Below are 19,580 nucleotides of genomic sequence, written 5' to 3' on the forward strand. Positions count from 1 at the left end.
GTAAACTGACCCTGGTCACAGCATTTCAAGTCAGCTCCCTCAGGTGAGACCCTTCTGCTCTATCCAAGTTTGGGGGCTTTTTTTGGTATTAGGAAATCCTGGGCCTTTCCTGTTTTTTGCCATGGAGAGCAGGATAAACACGGCTCTGTAGGCTGGAAGTGGGGACTGTCACTGAAGCTGAAGGCTTTTTTGTTGTGATGTGCAGCTGGCAGGTGCCGGGAGAGCACGGTTCTGTGCTGCGGGGCTCGGGGAGCTGGGGGTCAGGCTGGCCCGTGGCTCTAACACAGCTGCTCTCTCCCAGCTGCTCCCAGAGGTACCCTCCTACGCAGGCTCGATGCAGGGGCAGCTGCACAGAATCATAGATTTGTCTGAAGATTTAGAAGCTACCTAGAAACCTCAACAAACCTGGAAATTAAATAGGGGACTAGAGGAGGAAATGGAAGCCAGTTAAATACTGAGCTCATCAGCGAAAGAGACCTGAGGAAGCCAGGCACAAAGATCACCACAGGAATAGTCTGTTGCAGTCAAAGAGCCTCAGGTAAAATTATTTTTTCCCCTTTATATAGTCCCGTGAAACTATTATCCATAGGTTATTCCTGTGTTGTGACTGACACAGGTCTGGCTCTGTTTTGAGGGGCAGGAATGACTATCCTGAAACAGGAGGGAGGAAATGGCTAGAATATGTACGGCAAGCAGAAAGGAATTTCAACAGAATAGTTACAAAAATCAGTTTGTTCCTTCAGTATGTGCTCTTTATTTTTAAAGAGCTGTTTCCCAGCAAGAAAACCCCTCTCTGCAGGTGTGCCCTGGCAGAGCAGGGGCAGCTTCCCCGAGGTAGCTGCCCACAATCAGAACTCACCTTGTAGTACCTTGCTCTGCAAAACCCTGGACCGTTTCCTCCAGGCTCCTTTTCCTGAACTAGAGAAGCGAATTGCTAGTGAATCCCCGTAACGGTGCACGCTCCTAATAGCTGCTGTCCCTTTGACTTTTTACGAAAAATACCTGTGGTGTAGGGCTCCTGCTGCCCCTGGGACTAGTGTCTGTACGTTGTCGCTGTTCGGACGTGCTCGTTGTAGGGGGCCGCGGGCGGCAGCGCCTTGAAGAGCCACACAAGCTCCCGCTGAGGGGCAGAAAAAATATTTTAACGTGGCATCATCGCCGGGCGCAAGGGAAAGGCAAGGCGAGCCGAGCCCCCAGGGGCGCGGGGGGGCGCTGGGGCCAGCGCTGCCGGGCCGTGCCCCGCGCCAGTGCTGCCTGCCCCCGGCCGCGCCGACCCCCGGGGCAGCCCGCAGCGCACCGGGTGGCACCGCGCCGCCTCCCCCCGCAGAGCCCTCTGCCGGCACCCCTGCTCCCGGGGCGGGGGGAACGGGGCCGGCACCCCTCCGCCCGGGGTGAGGGGGGAACGGCCGGCCGCGGTTCTGCAGGGAGCGAAGGGGACTGATTGCCCCGCGGGGGAGGCGGGCGGCAGGCAGCCCCCGGGGCCGGCGGGGAGGGGGTGGCGCTGCGTTACTCGCCCCGCCTTGCAGCCCCGTCACCCCGGGGCGCCCCGCACCCTTGAGCCTGGCAGAGACGAGCCCTGCGCAGCCCCCCCGGCACCCGGGAACGCTCCGCACGGGCACGGCTGTGCCGCCGGGCGCGGCACCGAGCGGGAAGGGGGGCAGCGCCCCGGGGAGGGGGACCCGGCCCTGCCCCGCGAAGCACGGCGGGGGGGCGCAGCTGGCCCGGGGTCCCCCGGCTCCCCCCTGCGAGGTCCCCGCTCTCCGCCGGCATCCCCGCGGGGATCCCCGAGAGCCCCTCCGGGGGGAGGAGGGGAATCCCTTCTCCCCGCCCTGCCTGCGCGTACGCCCCGTCCCTCCGCGGGGGCGCCCCCACCGGCTCTGCCGGCTCCCCCCTCCCCCCCCACACCCACACTTCCCCGTCCCTCCTCCCCGCCGCTCCGCAGCACAGTGCTTTTGCAGCCTGTGCAGCTCCTGAGACAGGAGGTGTTTCAGGGTTTTTTTTCCTCCGTTTTCCCGATTTTTTTTAAATTTCTTCATCTTTTTTTGTTCTTCTTCTTTTTTTATTCTCCCCCTTTCTTTTCTCCGGAGCGGACCTATTCGGAGGAGCAGCAGCAGCCGCGGACACGCCGGGGCCGAGCAGGGAGGATGGCTGGGGGGCGCCTCCCGGGGCTGCTCTTCCTTTTGCGTGAGTATCGCGGCGGCGAGTCGCGACATGGAGCCCTATCGCGATGAGGCAGCCCCTGGCTCCGAGACAGACCCGGCGCTGCTAGAGCACCGGTCCTGCTTCGTCGCCACCGGCTGCCCCGTCTCCGCTGCCCGCTCTGTCGCGACAGGGACGCCCCGTCGCGACAGGGGAGCTTATTCCAGCGGGCTGGGGGCGGGCAGGGGGTGTTCAGGTGAGCTGGCAGAGTCTCGGCCGCCGCTCAGCGCATCTCTGCCCGCAGACGCCGCGGCTCGCCTGGCTGCCGAGCAAGAAGTTGAAAATCTCTCCGGGCTCTCCCCAAACCCCGAAAAGGACATTTTCGTGGTGCGGGAAAACCGCACGACGTGTCTCATGGCGGAATTCGCCGCCAAGTTCATCGTTCCCTACGACGTGTGGGCCAGCAACTACGTGGATGTGAGTGGGGCCGGGGGAGCGGCGGGGGGCTCGGGGCTGCAGCGCCGCAGCCGCGGGGCCGCGGCAGGACTGGGGCGGGGGGCTCCGCCGGTGCTTTGGGAAGCCCTGTGTGCCCTCCGAGGGTATTCACCCGGGGCTGGGGCTGGGGGCGGGAGCCGGGGCCGCCCGTCTGAGCCCCGCTTCCCGTTTGCAGCTGATCACGGAGCAAGCCGATATCCCGCTGTCGCGGGGTGCCGAGATGAAGGGCAAGTGTGGCACTAACGAGTCGGAGCTGGAGATCTCCTGGCTGGAGCAAGCGTACACCCTCAAACTCTTCTTCCTGAAGGTATGGGGCTCCCCCCCGCGCCCCCGGGGGCTGGGGGGCACGGCGGGGCTGCCGGGGCCCTGACCGGCTCTGTCTCGGCAGGAGGGGCACAACACGTCCCGGGGGCCCGAGGCTTTCTGGAGGCTCAGCCGCATCCAGTTCACCTATGACACTGGCGAGCGCACCTACTTCAAGGATGCTGTCAGTCGTAAGCACCCTGGGGGGACGCGGTTTAAAGGGGATCCCTGGGGTCTGGCCAGCGGGGAACTGGGGGCAGGGGGGGGCGGGCGGGCAGAGACCAGCACCCCCGGGCTACTTACTCACTTAAATGCAGTTTATTGGGGGGGCCAGGTGCCAGTTTTAAACTACATATTATCTTAATCACCGCCGCTGCCATGGGAGGGAGAGCCCAGAGCCCAACCTCTGGCCACTTGCAGGGCTGCAGGTCCCCCCGACAGGGCAGTGGGGCAGGGGTCTACCTGGTCTGGAAAAAAAAAGTCTCATTTCCCGCAGGAGATGTTTTCTAAGGTTAATTTTCTTCTTGCTTCCAATGGTGGTTGAATAGGTGGGGAAAGGAGCTGTTTCCCAAGATAAAGATGAGGCGGACATCAATAGCTGTACCCCTGCATGCCACTGCACCTCAGATCCTTCTCTTTTCTCACTGGGTTTCCTTTCTTTTGGCTTTCATTTTATCTCAGTTTTGCTCAGAAATGAGTTGCCTTGCGTTGAACATTGAAACGCTGTCATTTGCAAATTGTTCTTCCTCAAGATTTTCAGACTCCAGCAAATGGGGCGTTAAGAGTTTATGGCATAAGGCACGCTGGACATGGAGCTATTTTTCCCGCTGCTATTTCTACTGTTTGGGTTCCCAAAACACGATAGTGGCAATGCCTCAGCATCCCCTGCAAATGCAAAATGCTGATTGCCTTTCTGTGCTGCTGGAGGGGGAACAAAAGGCTGCAGAAGAGTGGGAGGTGGAAGGCACCCCCCAGTCCACCTCAATGAGCCGTATTCAGCTTTTATTTGTAAAGCAAGCTTGACACGATGGGAAAATATTTTCTTTGAACCTATAGTTGGGTGAAATGATCATGTTGTATTTTCAGGAAAGGTGATACGGCCTGTGTTGCTTTGTAGTGAGGTCCCCAAATTGCATTGCTCCTTCCCACCTGAATTCAGAGTCTAAGTGCAGCCACAGGAATTGCTGTTTCTCAAGTGTAGGGATTATGAGCACAGTCCAAGGATGAAACCTGCATACACACCAATAGAAACCAGTCCTCCGACTGCATGGACTTCAAGTCCTGCGAGATAAGCATAGCTGGCAGAAGCAGAACCAGCTCTCCCCTTTGTGCTGGAAGGACCAAGCGCTCCAGCTGTCCGTTCCTGCTTGCAGACAGCCAACCCGAGTACAGGAACTGCCCTGGTTATGGGAGGGTGTCATGCTGAAAGCATCATCCCTCCCCAGGAGAATATGCTGCTTTAAGAGCAGTGGAGCATGTGGCCACCGCATCGTACACCGCCTGCGTATCCTTGTGTTCCGTTCATTAGCTTTGTCAATAAAGTCACGTTGGTCCCCCAGAGACGGGACCTGACCTCTGCTGTTTCTGCCCCTTGGCCAGCTGGGAAGCACACGGCCAGCTCGCACCGGCTCTCTGCCCTGGTCACCCCGGCTGGGAAGTCCTATGAGTGCCAGGCACAGCAGACCATCTCCCTTGTCTCCAGCGACCACCAGAAGTCTGTGCAGCTCCTGCTGTCGGAAGTGCGCCTCCAGCCCTTTGATATCACTGCGGATTTTGTCTTCAGTGAAGGTAAGGTGCAGGGCGAAGGCATGTCCTGTATCCCTGAGATGTTGACGCTGCTGTGACCTTTGGGGGTATCACAATGTTCTGAAGGAATCTGGGTCCCACCTTTATCAGAGCACCTGCCCTTCCCTCCAGCAGGTCGTCAGTGCTCCCTGCAGTCCCTCAAACCCATTCCCTGCCTCTGTGGTCCCAAAAAAACCTTTACAGATTCAGCCCAGCTGCTCTTTGGTCAAAACGTGGGCTATTGTTGCATGTACCTTGGCTTCTGTAAGGACTTACCTGGCTAGGTTTTCAGCAAGTGCCAGAACTGCCCAGTCCCTGGGGAGCCCTGCAGGGCTTCAGCAGCCCCTGCACATGCAAGGTGCCTTGGGACAGCTCCAGGGGCTTTTTAGGGCCACTGCACGCCGAGGGAAGCTTGGGGCTGCGGTGGCAGGAGATAATTGCGGTGCGCGTTGCTGGCTTCAGTTTGATTAATGCTTGTTGCAAGGGTGAAGGAAGAGTAACAGGGACTTCAGCGAGGCACCTCGTGTGCCAAACACATGGGACGCTGTTCCTCTCCTTAGGTTTCTTTAACATTAATTGTGGATAAAAGAAAATGGTAATTAACGTGTGCTGTTTGTATCAAAAGGTTGTACTGAAGTCAGCAGCAATGCTGTCGTGGGGCAGAATTCCTGCAGATTTTGCCTTCCTTTAGCCTGAAGAAGCCATGGTGCTCCTCCTCCCCGACTTCCCCCTGCCTTTCCCATCAGGTTGAATGAGGGAGTGTAAACGTGCTCACCTGAATTCGGGCCTTGAGATTAGTCCCCTTTTTATATTGCTATCTTAGCAAATTAACTCCATTATTGTAGTAAGATGCAAATAAGATTTGTAATAGCCAAATCTTTTAATAAGGAGCTAGAAAATAATGGTGTTATTTTCAAGCCTGGCATTAAAAACCTGGGGTTTTATTATTTTGCACATGAGAAATATTTTAGAACGCAATAAAAAGCCACCACTGACTATAGAGCCAAGCATTTAAGCTCACGACTTGTGTTCCTCTAACTGATGTAGTAAATACATGCTATTATGTACACTGGCTCTGGCAAAGCTCTGCGTGGCTGAATTACTCATGGCAAGGCCAGTGTAGTATGGAGGTTTTATTCATGGGCCCAAATAAATCTTTTTTCACTCCCATTCCGCCCATCCCCCTCCTTTAAAGTATAACCACATTTTGCATAGGTTATGTTACAGGGAGAAAAAGGTAGAATTTAATAGTTTCCTATAATTGTTTGTTGGCACATCTTCATCCTCTCCTCCTCCTGTGGATCCAGGCTTCCTGCACTCGGGATTTGGCTGGGCAGACCTTAGAGGCTGAGAGAAACATATTTAAAATACGCAACTCTGGAGTCAGTTTTAGCTGTTATGTCTCTGTGATACCAAACTCGTCAAGTCCGAGAGCTGACAGTTAAAACGACCAAACTTGAGGTTCGTTGCCAAAGGGAACTACCTGCCTTTTTCATGATACGCTCTTTCATATCAGGCAATAGATTTGTTTCTGGTTTTTTTTTGGTTTTGTTTTTTTTTCCCCCTTTGTTTTTGTAATTTGGGTTGGTTTTTTCTCCAGGACACAAAGAAACCCTGGTTGGTTTAGCAATTTTAAACCCGTGCAGGGAATTTCTCCTCCTGCGGAAAGCACGGTTTCTCTCTTTGTCAAGCTTTCTGGGTTTTTTTTGTTGTTGCTTTCTTTATTCAAGGACACTTTTTTTTTTTGTTGTTGAATTCCACAATTTTGTTGAATGACGTTAAATAGCAAAGAGCACCTGGAGAGGATGGTCAGGAATGCCCAAGAGTCATTTATCAGTGACGCTTCCCAGGGCTCTGCTGCTTCTCCCTGTGGCGTGTCCTCAGCACATACATGGCAAAACATGATCCTTTGTGGGGTTTGAGAATCACTGCCAATCTTAAATTAAAGCAATTAGCCTTCTCCTTTTTGGTTCATTAATTTCCCATTACGTAAAATTCCTATTAATTATGAACAAGCTACAGAACATTTAAAAATATTATAGAATAGAGAAAGAGACCTGCTAGAGCAGAAGAATCGCTGAGATGCAGGAGGGTCAGGGCCCTTTTGCTGCAAAGAAACTGAGGGAAAGGTTTTGTCATTAGTCCTGACACTGTCCTGTCTGGGATGGATTAAAAATATTTTAGGGAGTAATGGGATTGATTTATTTAATTTATTTATTTATTTATTTATTTATTTTGGAATGCTTAAACTCATGCACTAGAATATATTTTTTTCATTTTTTTAAGATGCTGCTTCCAACTATCACATATACATAAATATATGTAAGTACATATATTTACCTATTTCATTGCAGAAGCAGCAGAACATTTTTTTCATTCAGAGCTTGGGATTTTGTAAATTATTTTTTTTAATGGGGAAAATGTGTGTACATTTTTCAGCTTAAAAGATCAGTAAAAAGAGCTGGATTGAGAGGGTGTGAGGAAGACCTTTAAACTGACAAAAGAACCCCACAGCAATTGTCAGCTCTTGATTTTAATCAAAATAATGCAAAATACTAATACAAAGGGATACAAAGGCTGAGAATTAGGGACCAGGATCTGGGAAGTCTCGTCTCCCTCTGAGCCACCCCAGACAAGGGCCACATTTTCTCAAGGGTCCTTGGCACCCAGTAGCTCCTTTTGCAAGGTATTTGGCCACATTTAAAAAAGCACCTGGACTGTTTTTTGGGTTTTGTTTGTTCGGTTTTTTTAAGCGAATCACTTAAAAATGCCCATCTCAAAATCTGAAGAACTCCATCATACCATGCCAGACACAACTGGGCTGTTTTCCCATCCCTTCGAACAGCCCCTGCGCTGGTCCTCAGGCTTATGGTCGTGACTGTGGGAAGCAACTGCCCCCTTTACCGCGCTGCTATTTGTTCTGCAGAAGGATGCTGAAACAAGAAAATGGGCCTGTTGGGTGGTTTTATAGCCTAGTGCTGAAATTGGACGAGTGCTCACCATAGAAACCGTGGCAGTACGTGAGCCTGGGTGAGCAGGGTGTTGGAGGAAGTGCAGCACAAAGAACAATGAGGAACGTACCTAAATGCCTCCGTTGTATCCGCCCGCAGTCTTTGTTTGGCGGGGCAGGGAGCGGGGCTGCAGGGTAGCACCTCTCCAGCACAGGGGTGATCCTGCCAGGTTTGGGATGCAGCAGAACTCCCGGCATCACCTGAACTTTTCATGTAGTTAAAATTTGCCGGGGATCTTTTTGCTTTCCTCGACTAAGGGGTAATACCCAGCAATCTGGGAAATGCTGAGCTCCCTGTGGAAAATTTGACGGAAAGGGCTGTTTTCCTGCAGAAGGCATTGATTTAAAATAGATAGCAGCTCCCAATGGGATGGTGTTTCCTTTGTCCATGCATCAGCCAGCCCGCCTGCCCGCACTGTGCTTGACTGGCTGAGTGTCTGAATTTGTGTCTGCTGCGGACTTCATGCAAGCCCTTCTCCCCTCCTGCTCCCCCTTTGCCTTTCCCTTTGCTGATAGACCAGGAATGATGCCTGTTACCTACCTCCCTGTGGTGTTGTGGACATTGGTGCCTATGCAATGCTTTCAACTCTTGGGGTGAAAAATGCTGTGTTAATGTTAAAGTACGTTGTTATAAATGTGAAAATAGTTTTATATTGTAAAATGATGTGTTTAAACATTAATGTTAAAATACAAAATTCATCCTCTTAGTAGTCAGAATCTGGACAGCCTTAGTTCTGCTGCAGATGTGTTTGTGCTTAGCACTTGCCTGTGCTCCCGTGCTCCGTCCCCCACAGCCCCATTCCCGTTCCTCCTACACTCTCCTAAGAGCCCAGACTTTGGTGATCTGCTCCAAAAGGAGAAAATGAATGTGTCTGTTGAGGAGAAGGTGTTGGTAAGGCGGGAGGTGGCTGCTCTGCCTTTACTACTGGGACAGAGTGCTTTCTGCCCGGGGAGGTGCAGTAGTGTCTGACTGGGGAGAGCAGTGTGGCTGGGGGGTGCTGCTGGAGACTGCGAGCTTTGCTTTACTTGGTTGGTTGTCCCCCGTGTTGTTCCCAACCGCGCCCCCCCCCCCCCTTGGTTTTTTGGTGTGGGATTTTTTTTTTAATCCATTTTTAAAAATGTCAGGATAAAGAACTGTCATCTTTGGCCGATTGCAGGAGTTGACACCTTTTTGAGTTGTGACTCAGACACTCAATTACAGCTAATGGCTTTCTGTGGGCACCAGAGCCTCAGCCCTGTCCTCTGGCGTGCTTTGTGCTCTGCAGCCAGTTTGCTTTGGCAAAAGCTGGGAATTCATATCTTGCAAGCAGGTGCTTTAGAGTTGGGTCAGCCCTCTGCATCACAACGGTGGTGCTTTTAGCTCTACCTTCTTCGCTGGCTGCAGACCCTCACATTCACCCCATGCTCCTGCAAATGCGGCATCGTTCTTGTTTAAGGAAAGGCACGCAGGCGAGCCTGCCATGTTTGAGCACAGGTGAATGGCCTGGGTTGGGTTTACAGCAGGCTTGTTTCAATTTTCTGTGGGGTTTAAGCTAAACCACTTTCAAAGCAAATATTAGTGCCCGTAGGAAGAGATTGCGGCAGCTGGGCTAAAGCGCTGCTGGCTGGCACGTCGGCACACCCGGGCCCGTCGGGCTGTCTGCAGCCGTGTGGTGAGTGCGCAGGAGCTCCCCCGGCACGGAGCTTTGCTGTAGGAGGGGTGCTGCTTTGTACCGCAGTGTGGGTCGGGGGGGTCGGAGCACCCCTGGCCCCATGGCACTACCCCCGTATGTGGCTTTGCTCTGTCAGGTCCGGGGCTGCCACCCTGCCACTGTGTCTCTGCTTTGGCGCTGCAAGTCTTGCCAGGCCTTAGCATCCTTAGCCGGGAAGGATTTCATAAAGCTGTAGAAACACAATTGTGGGAGCTAAATAATAATCAGGATTTTTTTTTTTCTCTTTCTCCTTAATAGAAACAAACAAAACCCCTGCATTGCAGCTACTGCTGAATCGCCTGTAACACTCCTGGTGATTAATCACTCCTCTGGTGAAACAGTGAGCAACTAGAACCGAGAAGGGCATTTTTTTGTTAGACTACATTTCACTTTTGCTTTTTTGTTTCACTTCATTTACAGCTTGAAAGGTTTCCTGATGGCATCACTGCAAGCCTGGTGCTGGGAGGAGGGCTGGCTCTGGGAGGCGACAGAGCTCCTGGAGGTGTTGGCACTGCTGGAGATGCATCGGTGCTGTCACCTCCTGCCTGGGCCTGGGGGTCTCTGGGGTTTTCCTGCTCTTTGCCACATGCCATTAGATTTGCAGAGCATTTGCTGTTGATAGTATTGCAGGTCTCTGCGTCTTGCAATCAGCTGTCTGGGGAACCCATCTGGATGGTCTTTACCGATGGGAGGAATTAGTGGGTGCCCTTTGTATCTGCCCATCTAACATACAGCCTTTATTTCTATCCATTTATCTATTTCTTATATCTATTTATTTATTTATTTTTAAGTAATTGCTGTTTTCATTACAACTCTAGTACCATCAAGAAGATGATCCAGAGGCCAGAACACTGTTCCTTCTGTACTTCGTAACCTTTTTTTTTTTTTTTTCCCCCTAGAGTTGACATTTTTCTTCTTTTTGGTGTGGCAGCCCCATCCAGCAGCATCTGCTCTGCCTGTCCATCAGTACGGATAATCAACAGTCCCAGGGGGGAAAACGTAAATTGTGATCCTGTCATACAGGCCTGCAGTAGACTCTGGAAGTGTGAGGGAGCTGAATCAGGATTACCAGTGTAACGTGTTTCCTAACCTTGGTGGCCTTTGCAAGCTAAATAGAGAAGTGTTTTACCATTGTAGCTGCAGTTCTTATTATTTTCTGTGGTTTATTAGGCTATGACAGGGACTCATAGGCCATAGAGAAAAACACTGGGGAGGCTCATGTTGCTTCTGCTCATCCTTTGCTATATTTGACAAAAACTGTGGGGTGCCAGGGTGCTGTTTGACCACCAACACACAGAGATGCTCTGCCAGTGCTGGTCAGCTCTCCATGGGGAGCTCACAGAGAGGGGAGAGGTGCTGCATGTAGAGGGGAAGAATCTTTTAATGCTGAGCAGGGTAAGTGATGGAAGGATTGAAGACTTACTGATGTTGTGGGTTTGTGATACAGTATTTACAGACTTTCTAACTAAATAGACAAAGCAGATCTTCAGCCAGTCGGTGGACTTAGGCTTACGCTCTCCTGCTCCTAACAAGGCCATTGCTGTGCTGTTGTGGCCGAGAGGCCTGAGGAGGAGCTGAGGGCAACAGAAGCATTTTTTCCCACTGCATCAGCTGGTGTGATAGATGTTACCTCTCCCTCCAAACCCGGTGTGGTGACTGTGATTTCACTTCCATCCAAAGCAGGTGATTTTCTCCCTGGGGCTCCGATGGTGGTTGCAGCCTGTCCTTGCTGCTGCAGCTGCTTTTGCTGCGCAGGGACCCCCAGCACGGAGCTGTGACTCTGGGGAGGTCAGTTCACTACTGCAGCGAGAGTTCAGATTTGCAATGGCTTATTCTTGTCTCTCTCCCTCTGTCCTTTGTTTTTGTGTCCCTGCAGAACACAAGTGTCCGGTGGACCAGAGGGAGCAGTTAGAAGAAACCCTGCCACTGATTTTGGGCCTGATACTGGGGCTGGTTATCGTGATAACCCTCTGTGTTTACCATATCCACCACAAGCTGACAGCCAACCAAGTGCAGATTCCTCGCGACAGATCTCAGTACAAACACATGGGATAGGGGACAGGATCAAGAAGCCCAAATATTTATCAGGTAGAAGAAAAGCAAAAGCACTTTTTTCTATGGGTGAGGAAAAGTTGTGGGGGGGCAAGAGATGGTATTCACAACACCTAATGGTGGGTGTTTTGTGGAGACACACAAGTTAAGGTTAGGCTTTAATACAGCTAGTGCAGAGCCATAGCTGTCTTTCTGTAAGAGTGGGAGCATCCGATTCTAGGAGTGTGTCTGTGGCAGTAGGTGGTATGAATACCTTCTTAAGCAGCTGGGCTGATCATCTGGAAACAGAAATGCTTCACATGTCAAAGTTTAACATTGGGGCAAAATTGGCTTTTTTTTTTTGGGGGGGGGGGGAGCTTTTTTTCTTTTTTTCCATCTCAAGAGACTCTAACCTCCCCAATGTGCCGCTCTTGCAGCGTTCAGCCCTCTCCGTTCATGTCCGTGCAGGGAGCAGGGCTGGGGGATGGAGCCATTGCACAGACTTCATTAAGGTCCTCTAGTGAAGGGACTCAAAGCACATTCCTGAAGCTTGCACTTATGTTAAGGACAGCATGAAGGCAATACAGGTGTGTTTTGAAAAAAAAATTAGATTAATAATTAAAGGCCAGAACCTCAAGCTGGTATAAATTAGAGCAGATTGCAGCCAGCTGAGGAGCTGACCCCACACTTGAGACTGACTGAAGAAAGTTTGTTTTTGCTTCTTGAGGCACATCTGAAGTAAAATTAAAAAAAAAAAAAAGTATTGATAAACAAATTATAAAGTGCCATGCTACTGCAAGTCAACTGAGAAATGCTTCTGGCTGGACATCCTGCACGTATTGTGATTGTGGTTGAGATGTTACATTGCTACCTGCAACTGATATTTTCACAGTGAAAAAAAAATAAAAAAGAAAGCAGAAATGTTAAAGTTACTATGCAGATTATTCAGGTATAATCTAATGTAACAGAAAAAAATATAAGGGAACCCTTGAAATCTATCCTTAAATGTAGACAATTTTTAAAATTAATTAAAACATGTACATATATAATACTTGATTTGCCTTCTTATTTTGAAATGATGTAATGCTTTTTTAAACTCCATGGTATCTAATGGAATTGGTGCAAAAATACATAATCTGGATGGATGTTAAATGTAGGATTTATTCTAGCATGCACATGGTTTGGTGAAAACATGGTGGTGGCTTGGTATTCTGTGATTTATTGGTTATTTCTAATATCGTTCTAATCTCTTGGCTGGTGCTTTCTTACATGTTTGGTGGGCAGTGGTGCGTTTGGCTCTGGCTTTGTCTGGTTCCCACTGAAACCTTTGCCGTTCCTTGGCTCCAGTGTTCCTGCAGCAAGGGTTGGTCCAGAGCTCGTGTTCGTTTAGGGTATGGGAAATACTTTGTGCTTGAACTGATTTGATCCAAACAGGGCCTCGTACAGACTCTCCTCTTTCAGCTTAAAACAGGGTAATAAGCGTAGTAAGACAGTAATTTCAATGTTGAGAAGTGCAAGAGGAGAAACTTAACTGCTTTTTAACACTGCAGCCTCCTCCAAAATTCATGTGTTTTTTTTTAAATGAAGGTGGATGCAAGCAAGTCTTCCTTCAGTCCTGTCTTATTCCTGGTCTCGTTTCTGTGTCATGCTTGGCTTTTTGTTTTCTCATTTGGATGTAAGAAGCAAAATTATGGCACTAATGATGCTTGTGGCTTTGCCCTTTTCTTTTACAACTCCAGTGAAAAGTGTTCTGGGCGGGCTTCAGGCTGACCCAAGTGCCACTGCCTACAATGAGCTGATTATTTTTTTAAAAAAAAGGTTCTTTTAGAGGCAGCCAGAAAAAACTATAGGTAGCAGGAGGGTGAATAAAAGGATTAAAGGTTCATCCTTAATAGAGAGGGGCCGTAGTTATCAGCTTTGTCCTGCCTTGCTCTTGTCTGCCCTCCAGCCAGAAAGGCTCTCCCAGCCAGCTCCCATCAGCCTGCAACATCTGCTCCTGCATTTGACATCACAAAAAAAAAAAAAAAGGAAGGAAACAGCGGAACTGCAGATGCCACAGGAGCCCCTCTGTTGTCATTTATCTTCTGAATAGCACATTTTGGCATGGCAGCTGCAGGAGCCATTGGGATGGCACGGTGGTGCGGGTGAGCAGCACTGGGGCAGGACACGGTGGCAGGATGGGGATGGAAATTGCACCCCACTGGAGACACCTCAGACTCACTCCCCACCTGACCGATTCCCTCCCAGGGAGCTGCAAGTCTTTGGTGTCAATAGGAGCAATTTCTGCTGGTTCAGTTGACTATAATTAAGATACAAAAGAGTTGGGGCATTGTCTCTGAAAAATGGGGGGAGAGAAGAACTTTGTGGCTGGAAACAAGGAAGAGGGTCCTGGTTTTCCCCTGTGCCATCTGTTTCTCTAGGAGAGCCCATTAGGGCTTTTTCCCTCCTCCTTTTCACATTCATCAGCACCTATCCCTTTTTTCTTTTCCCTTGAGAAACCTGAATTAGTCGTGTGTCCACTTAGATATGGAAATTTTAAATGGGTGACATATAAGAGATTCTTCCCTTTCACTTGCCTTTAGTAGTAGCTTTACCGAGGTAAGGAAATGCACATTGCAGTGTTTTTATAAGTTTTTGATTTCTGATGCCTCTCCCCTCTCTGGTTTTTAACTCCCTGAAGGGATGGCCGGACCAGTAGTGGACTTGCATGGCTCAGCTGCTTGCCATGAGCCCTGGGTGCGTCCAGCCTCGTACTAAGGCCAGTGCATGGCCGCTGGCAGGGGCAGGGTAGGTGCAAAGCATTTAAAAATACACAACCGTGCAAAGCCTTTATGCTGCTTCCTCTCCACCTCCTGCTTTTACCTGGTGTGATGGCTCCTCACACAAGCCATTGCTGGCAGTCCCATTTGCGTTATAGGTCCTTGTATCCCACAGAAATCATACTTATTTTGCAGAGTGGCTTTGGAGGCAGGAAGGATTGTCCACGGCCGGTGAGGATTGACAGATACTTCTCAAAACCAGAGCAGAAGGTGGCAAACCCACCGCTCTGCACCCTTGCAGCATTTCATGGGCTGTGTTTACTTTCTTAGCCTCCCTTGGAAGCTACAGTTCGGGGTTTGCTTGGGGCTGTTTAAAGGCAATAAAATGTGGGACTTGGCTGTGTCACTCTCAGGAGAGGCAGTGGCCAGGGGCTGGAGCTACTGGCCGAATGTTATCTCCAGGCTGTTTTTGGAGCAGTTGGGAATTTGGTGTATCTTGTTCAAGGAAAGCTGTTGGTAGCTTCGTGGTGTTGCTTCCCCAGCTGCAGAAAGTGAGCAGGATCTGCCTGGTCTAACAAGGAGACGCGCTCGAACATCTACATGTATTTCAGATGAAAAAAATGCTCATTTATGGTTGATTCGGCAAACTAATTTTAATTAAACCTGCAGTGACCTTTTAAGGGCTGTCATAGCAGAGATGCCCAAGGAAAACCTCGTCTTCACCGCTCGCAGGAGACTGTCCTTGACGGATCCCAATGCATGAGCACTAGCCAATGCGCTGAGGTGGTGGCACTGGCCATCTGACGAGAGGACAGCCCCCAAGGCTGGTGCAGCCCTCACAGCCCTGTGCCCATGGACTGTAAGAACTTTTTCAGCTTTTCATGCCAGATGGTGGAGGTTTCCTGTCGGCAGCGCTCAGCAGCACCTTCAGGGTGAAAGTGTCTGTGAGCTATCAGGAACAGAGGTGCGTGAATATAGGAGTTTCTTGATTTTTCTAAATTAAGATAGAAAATGATTTTTTTTGATGGACTGAAATGGTTTTTTTCTCTTTGGGAAGAAAGAAAATAGAAACAATTTTAGCTCCGTGACAGTTTGCATTGTGCTCCAGACTGATGTATCTTGTTTAAAGTTAAGATTTTGAAAGAAACCCCTTTGAATCTTTTAATTCTTTCCATCCTTTTGTTAACACTATTAACTGAATTTGGTCTGAATTTTCCATTTTTGAAAATTTATTTATGAGAGGTTAAAAAAGCCATCCAGCTTTGCTCCTGCCCATCAAACTACAGTGGCATCTTGAGGATGGCAGCACTTTTATTGTGATTTAATTTTATATTTAGCTTTCATTCATTGACGGCTTATTATGAGATAGCTGCAAACCTGGAATGCTTTGCTTTTTAGATGTTTATGAACACTAGTAGAAGGAGTGTAAATATAAGAAACTTATCACCCTACTGAGCTCTGTAAGGACCTGTAATAATTAAGCACTTACTAAAGCAGCTCTTAATGACTTACACAGTACTTACGATTAGAACTTTAATTAGAAATTATCAATGTATTGCTGAGGAGGGGAGTTACATAGCCAGTAAATGCCCTGGCCTCTGGTACTAAAATTACAAGTATTTGTGAATACTTTTAGAGCCGGTGACCTCGGAAGCCATCGTTCCTTAGCGACAGGCAGAACAGATGCATTGGAGTAACTGGCCGTACGCGGGGTCAGCCTCAGCTGGTGCAGCAGCTTAAGACCTTTTCTGGGTGAATGGATGCTCCCAACATCTGGTATCTAAAAAAAACCTAAAAAGAGTGTATGTTTTTGCTGAGATGCCCAACAAGGGCAAGTCTGTGCAACCCACAAAGTGATAGTGATGGAGGAAACGGCTGGTGAATGACAAACGGGTGCTCCAGGACTGGTCTCATCTGGAGGTGGGAAGGTCACAGGGAGGAACAAAATTAGTGTCCAGTGTCAAGGTGTTCACAAAGGCTGATGATATAGATTTGAATGATTATTTCCCTCTGTTTTCCCCTCACTTTGGGATTTATTTTTGTGTGCGCTGTGTTTAGGGGTTTTAGCTCACAGGCTGCCTGGTTTTGCCACACTCCCATAGCTCATCATAGGTGTTTATGCAGTGATTGTGCTGTCAACCAGGAGAAAATACTATTGACACTGAGACGCTCTTTTTTGAGGTCTTATTCCTACTTTTGTAATTTGGGAAATGATAGCTGGACAGCTCTATCTTCCAGTATCTTAAACTAATAAATACAATCAAAAAGTACAGAACAACCTGCTTTTTCCTGCCCATACAGGCATGACACCTGAAATCAGCTTCCCATGGCTGGTGGGCTGGCACAGGTTTTATTTTTGATCCAGTGGCTTTCCTAACCCCAAGCCCTCAGGGGGCTGGTGCTCATCCCCTGCGACCTCCGCTGGGGCTGGGCTTTCCCAGCCGCTCCCCACCCAGAGTCAGGGCACGGCTGTGATGAGCAGGAAGGAACCAGGGCTGAGCCGCTGCCTTTCAACGCAGACATGGCCACTGACTTTTAAATCAATATATATATGTGTGTATATATATATATGTTTTTGTATGTGTGTTTATAGCGCACATTCTAGACAAAGACCCTTTTTTTCTTTTTATTTGCTTGGTCCAATACTGTACGACTCAATCAAATAGAAAATAAAAGCAAGGCATGGGGGAAAAAAACACACTGAGAATTAAAGAGTTTATTAATTAATTTATTTAACTTGCATGTGCATTTGTCTCACCAGTAGTTGGTGTTCACAAAAAAACCCTTTGAAATTGACAAAACTTTCAGTAAACTTGATGAATACAGTTTAAAGTATCTAATGATAAGAAAGTTGCAGAAAATTCTTCACTTGTACAGCCTAAAATGTGCTGAATCTTGAAGAAAAAACCCCACCAACCCCAACCCCTTTTTTATTCAAAGATGGTTAAAAAAGTTTCCTTTATTTAGTGGCTAGTATTACAGCTTTGCCTGTGTGTCATTGCCTTTACTGGTGCAGCCTGTTTTCCTGAGTTGTCAAGACTACAAAATAGAAACACCTTAGGACACGGTGGGTGCTGCCAGGTTTCAGCGGGTGGGTACCGGGAGAGTGTTCGTGGTGGGGCGGCGGGAGCAAACGTATTTGCTTTAGTGTCTTCTCAGTATGTGCAAACAGAGTTAAGAAGAGAAAGCAGTGGGGAGTAAGACACACAGATGTAAGAACATTTATTCTATTCTGACTTTGTATTTATCTCCTCTTTCCTTTCTGTGAGTTTCCCTCCCTTCAAATATTCTTTAACTTTTTTTAAGGGCAGTACTAAAGGAGCTTCTTTCCTATTGGCAACTCTTTTTGTCCTGGAGGAAGATCTACAAGAAACAGCTCCTGCCAGATTTAGATGTTTGTTTATAATTTACTACAATAAATAAAAATTAATTTATTCACTATGAAATTCCATAGTAAGAAAGAAACTGTGTTTTCACAAAATTGGCTTTGCATTTCTTAATAATATTGTAAAATGAGGTCAGTAAGAAAAAAACCAAACCCTTGAAAAACATGGCTTTTGTATTATACATAATTAAAAAGAACTAATCATTAATAAATAATACCCATTTATAATTGAAATAATTATGAAGCACTTCTAAAAATTTTAAAGGCAAATCTATTTAGGCCTACAGTTAACATGCAGAGTCATCCAACAAAGAACACAAAATTGCACCGTAGTAGTCAACTGTTGCATCAACATTCAAAAAGGTCTAGACAGCAGCACGACTTCTTCTCTATGGCAAACATCTCGTAACGCGTCACAACGGTCTGTCTGAGCCCTGGAGGAACCCGCCGGGCGGGCGGGCGGGCGGGCAGACGGACTCCTGCCCTTCCTTTCCACTTCCAGAGCGTGACAGAAATAACGGAGGTTTCTGTGATAACAAACGGGCCTGGTGGTGTCATAAAGCGATGGGACCACCATGGCACGAGAGGGTGACCCTTGCGCAAAGGTACGCCAGGTGCGTTAGCTCCCACCGCTGGAGCGACGGGCAGGGAGACCCTGATGACCGCCACCATTCAGCAGCAGCTCTGATTGCCACCGGTAGCGGCGAGAGGGCGAGTGCCCACGGCCAGAGGGCCCGTGCTCCCACAGACAGGCAGCGATGGCTCCTCGGGCTGCTGTGACGGTGGGATGAGTGCTCTCCTCACCCCCGATGGAAAATCTGCAACACCTTCTAACTCACTCAAGGTGTGTTGGTTTTTTTTTTTCTCTTTTCAAAAGGGTTAAAAAAGTAGGAAAATTTAGCTTCTCAAATTCTTGCTAAGTTACACTTATTACTTCAACTAACACAACAGTTACATGACAAAGTACTGCAAATTATCAAAATGTACTGTACAGAAAATTACAAATTTGTTGCAAAATACATTGCGCTGCTATGACTGAGATAAAAAGTGCTTTTTTTTTGTCAGAAAAGTGTTCTGAAACAGAAGTGCTGTAGCCTGCAATAAAATTCTGGTGTTTCACTCTGGTTGTGCTATCCTCTACTAATTATCTTTCCAACCTTGTTTGCATTTGGCGCCTTCTGCCTAGATGGCTGAGAAGACAACAGCACTGGGGAGCGACGGCCCACGGCGGAGCATGGCCACCGAGCTGTGGCCAGGATCGCTCCCCGGTCCCTCGCAGCCCCCAAGGGCACCTCCGTGGGTTTTTATACACCGCATTATTCCCGCAGGGCTGGGTTTCCTCTGCAACTCTGCCTGCGGTTCCCACGCAGCTGCTGGGATTCCTGCGTGGCCGTTATCCAGACTCTGCACTGACATCCTCCGAGAAGTCACCGGCTTCAGCGATGCCTGTGCTGCCTCATGAGGGGCACGATGCAAGAAGGGGGCCCAGCCAGTTTAAGAAACGGGTGTCTCAACAGTTCTGGTGCTGTGGCTCTTTGTGAGGGCTCCCGCACCAGCATCGAGTCCAAGAAGCCCCGGAGGACCGAGGAGACCTGCAACATCGCACTGGCATTAGGGGCGGACAAAGACACCCTTTTCCAGCCTACGCTGGGTCTGTGCACGCTGCTTTTCTTGGGAAGACAAGGGACACACCGAGCTTTCCTACGGCAACGGAGGTACTGAGCTGAAGGGCTGCGTGTCTTCTATGTGCCATTTGGGCATCGGCGGGGTGCAGAATAGCACACGCTCCCCAGCTCTGCATGCGGCGGGTGAGAAAAGCACTATCAGATGCTGAGGGCTCGGGTCCGGCGTGCAGAGGCTCACCCAAAACGGGGGTCACCCAAACACTCTGGCACTGGGCGTGGGTGAACCAGCCCACTGGCAGCAGGGCCCGTGTGCCAGTTTGCTCGGGCCCTCGGGCAGGGTGGGAAGCGGAGGGAGCA

At 49.2% G+C, this 19,580-nt stretch overlaps 3 protein-coding genes across 5 annotated transcripts in view; 1 reads left to right on the forward strand and 2 right to left on the reverse strand.

The window, feature by feature from the left end:
• Window positions 1–416: 416 nt before the first annotated feature.
• LAMP5 (lysosomal associated membrane protein family member 5) lies at window positions 417–12,478 on the forward strand. The gene is made up of 7 exons (XM_027788435.2): window positions 417–538; window positions 2,088–2,184; window positions 2,444–2,616; window positions 2,810–2,941; window positions 3,023–3,128; window positions 4,537–4,725; window positions 11,300–12,478. Exons 2-7 carry the CDS (start codon window positions 2,145–2,147, stop codon window positions 11,476–11,478), a joined length of 819 nt encoding a protein of 272 aa, XP_027644236.1. The 5' UTR covers window positions 417–538; window positions 2,088–2,144; the 3' UTR covers window positions 11,479–12,478.
• On the reverse strand, window positions 545–2,178 carry LOC129785338 (collagen alpha-1(I) chain-like). Its single transcript, XM_055816524.1, has one exon. The coding sequence runs from the start codon at window positions 2,034–2,036 to the stop codon at window positions 990–992; it is 1,047 nt and encodes a 348-aa protein (XP_055672499.1). The 5' UTR covers window positions 2,037–2,178; the 3' UTR covers window positions 545–989.
• The window catches only part of PAK5 (p21 (RAC1) activated kinase 5), a 98,044-nt gene continuing 90,287 nt past the window's right edge, over window positions 11,824–19,580 (reverse strand). For all 3 annotated transcript variants that reach the window (XM_055816523.1, XM_055816522.1, XM_055816521.1), the window contains one exon: window positions 11,824–19,190. In XM_055816523.1, coding sequence (XP_055672498.1) covers window positions 19,035–19,190 — 156 coding nt within the window. In that variant the 3' untranslated portion in view covers window positions 11,824–19,034. The remainder of the gene's footprint in view (window positions 19,191–19,580) is intronic.

This window comes from Falco peregrinus, chromosome 11 (assembly GCF_023634155.1).
Source record: "Falco peregrinus isolate bFalPer1 chromosome 11, bFalPer1.pri, whole genome shotgun sequence".
NCBI classification, from domain to species: domain Eukaryota; kingdom Metazoa; phylum Chordata; class Aves; order Falconiformes; family Falconidae; genus Falco; species Falco peregrinus.

Coding starts and splice junctions, on each gene's coding strand:
- LAMP5 (XM_027788435.2), top strand. CDS start 2,145: ATGGCTGGGGGGCGCCTCCCGGGGCTGCTCTTCCTTTTGC. Junction 2,185..2,443: donor GGGGCTGCTCTTCCTTTTGC/GTGAGTATCGCG, acceptor CTCTGCCCGCAG/ACGCCGCGGCTCGCCTGGCT. Junction 3,129..4,536: donor CTTCAAGGATGCTGTCAGTC/GTAAGCACCCTG, acceptor CCCCTTGGCCAG/CTGGGAAGCACACGGCCAGC.
- LOC129785338 (XM_055816524.1), bottom strand. CDS start 2,036: ATGAAGAAATTTAAAAAAAATCGGGAAAACGGAGGAAAAAAAACCCTG.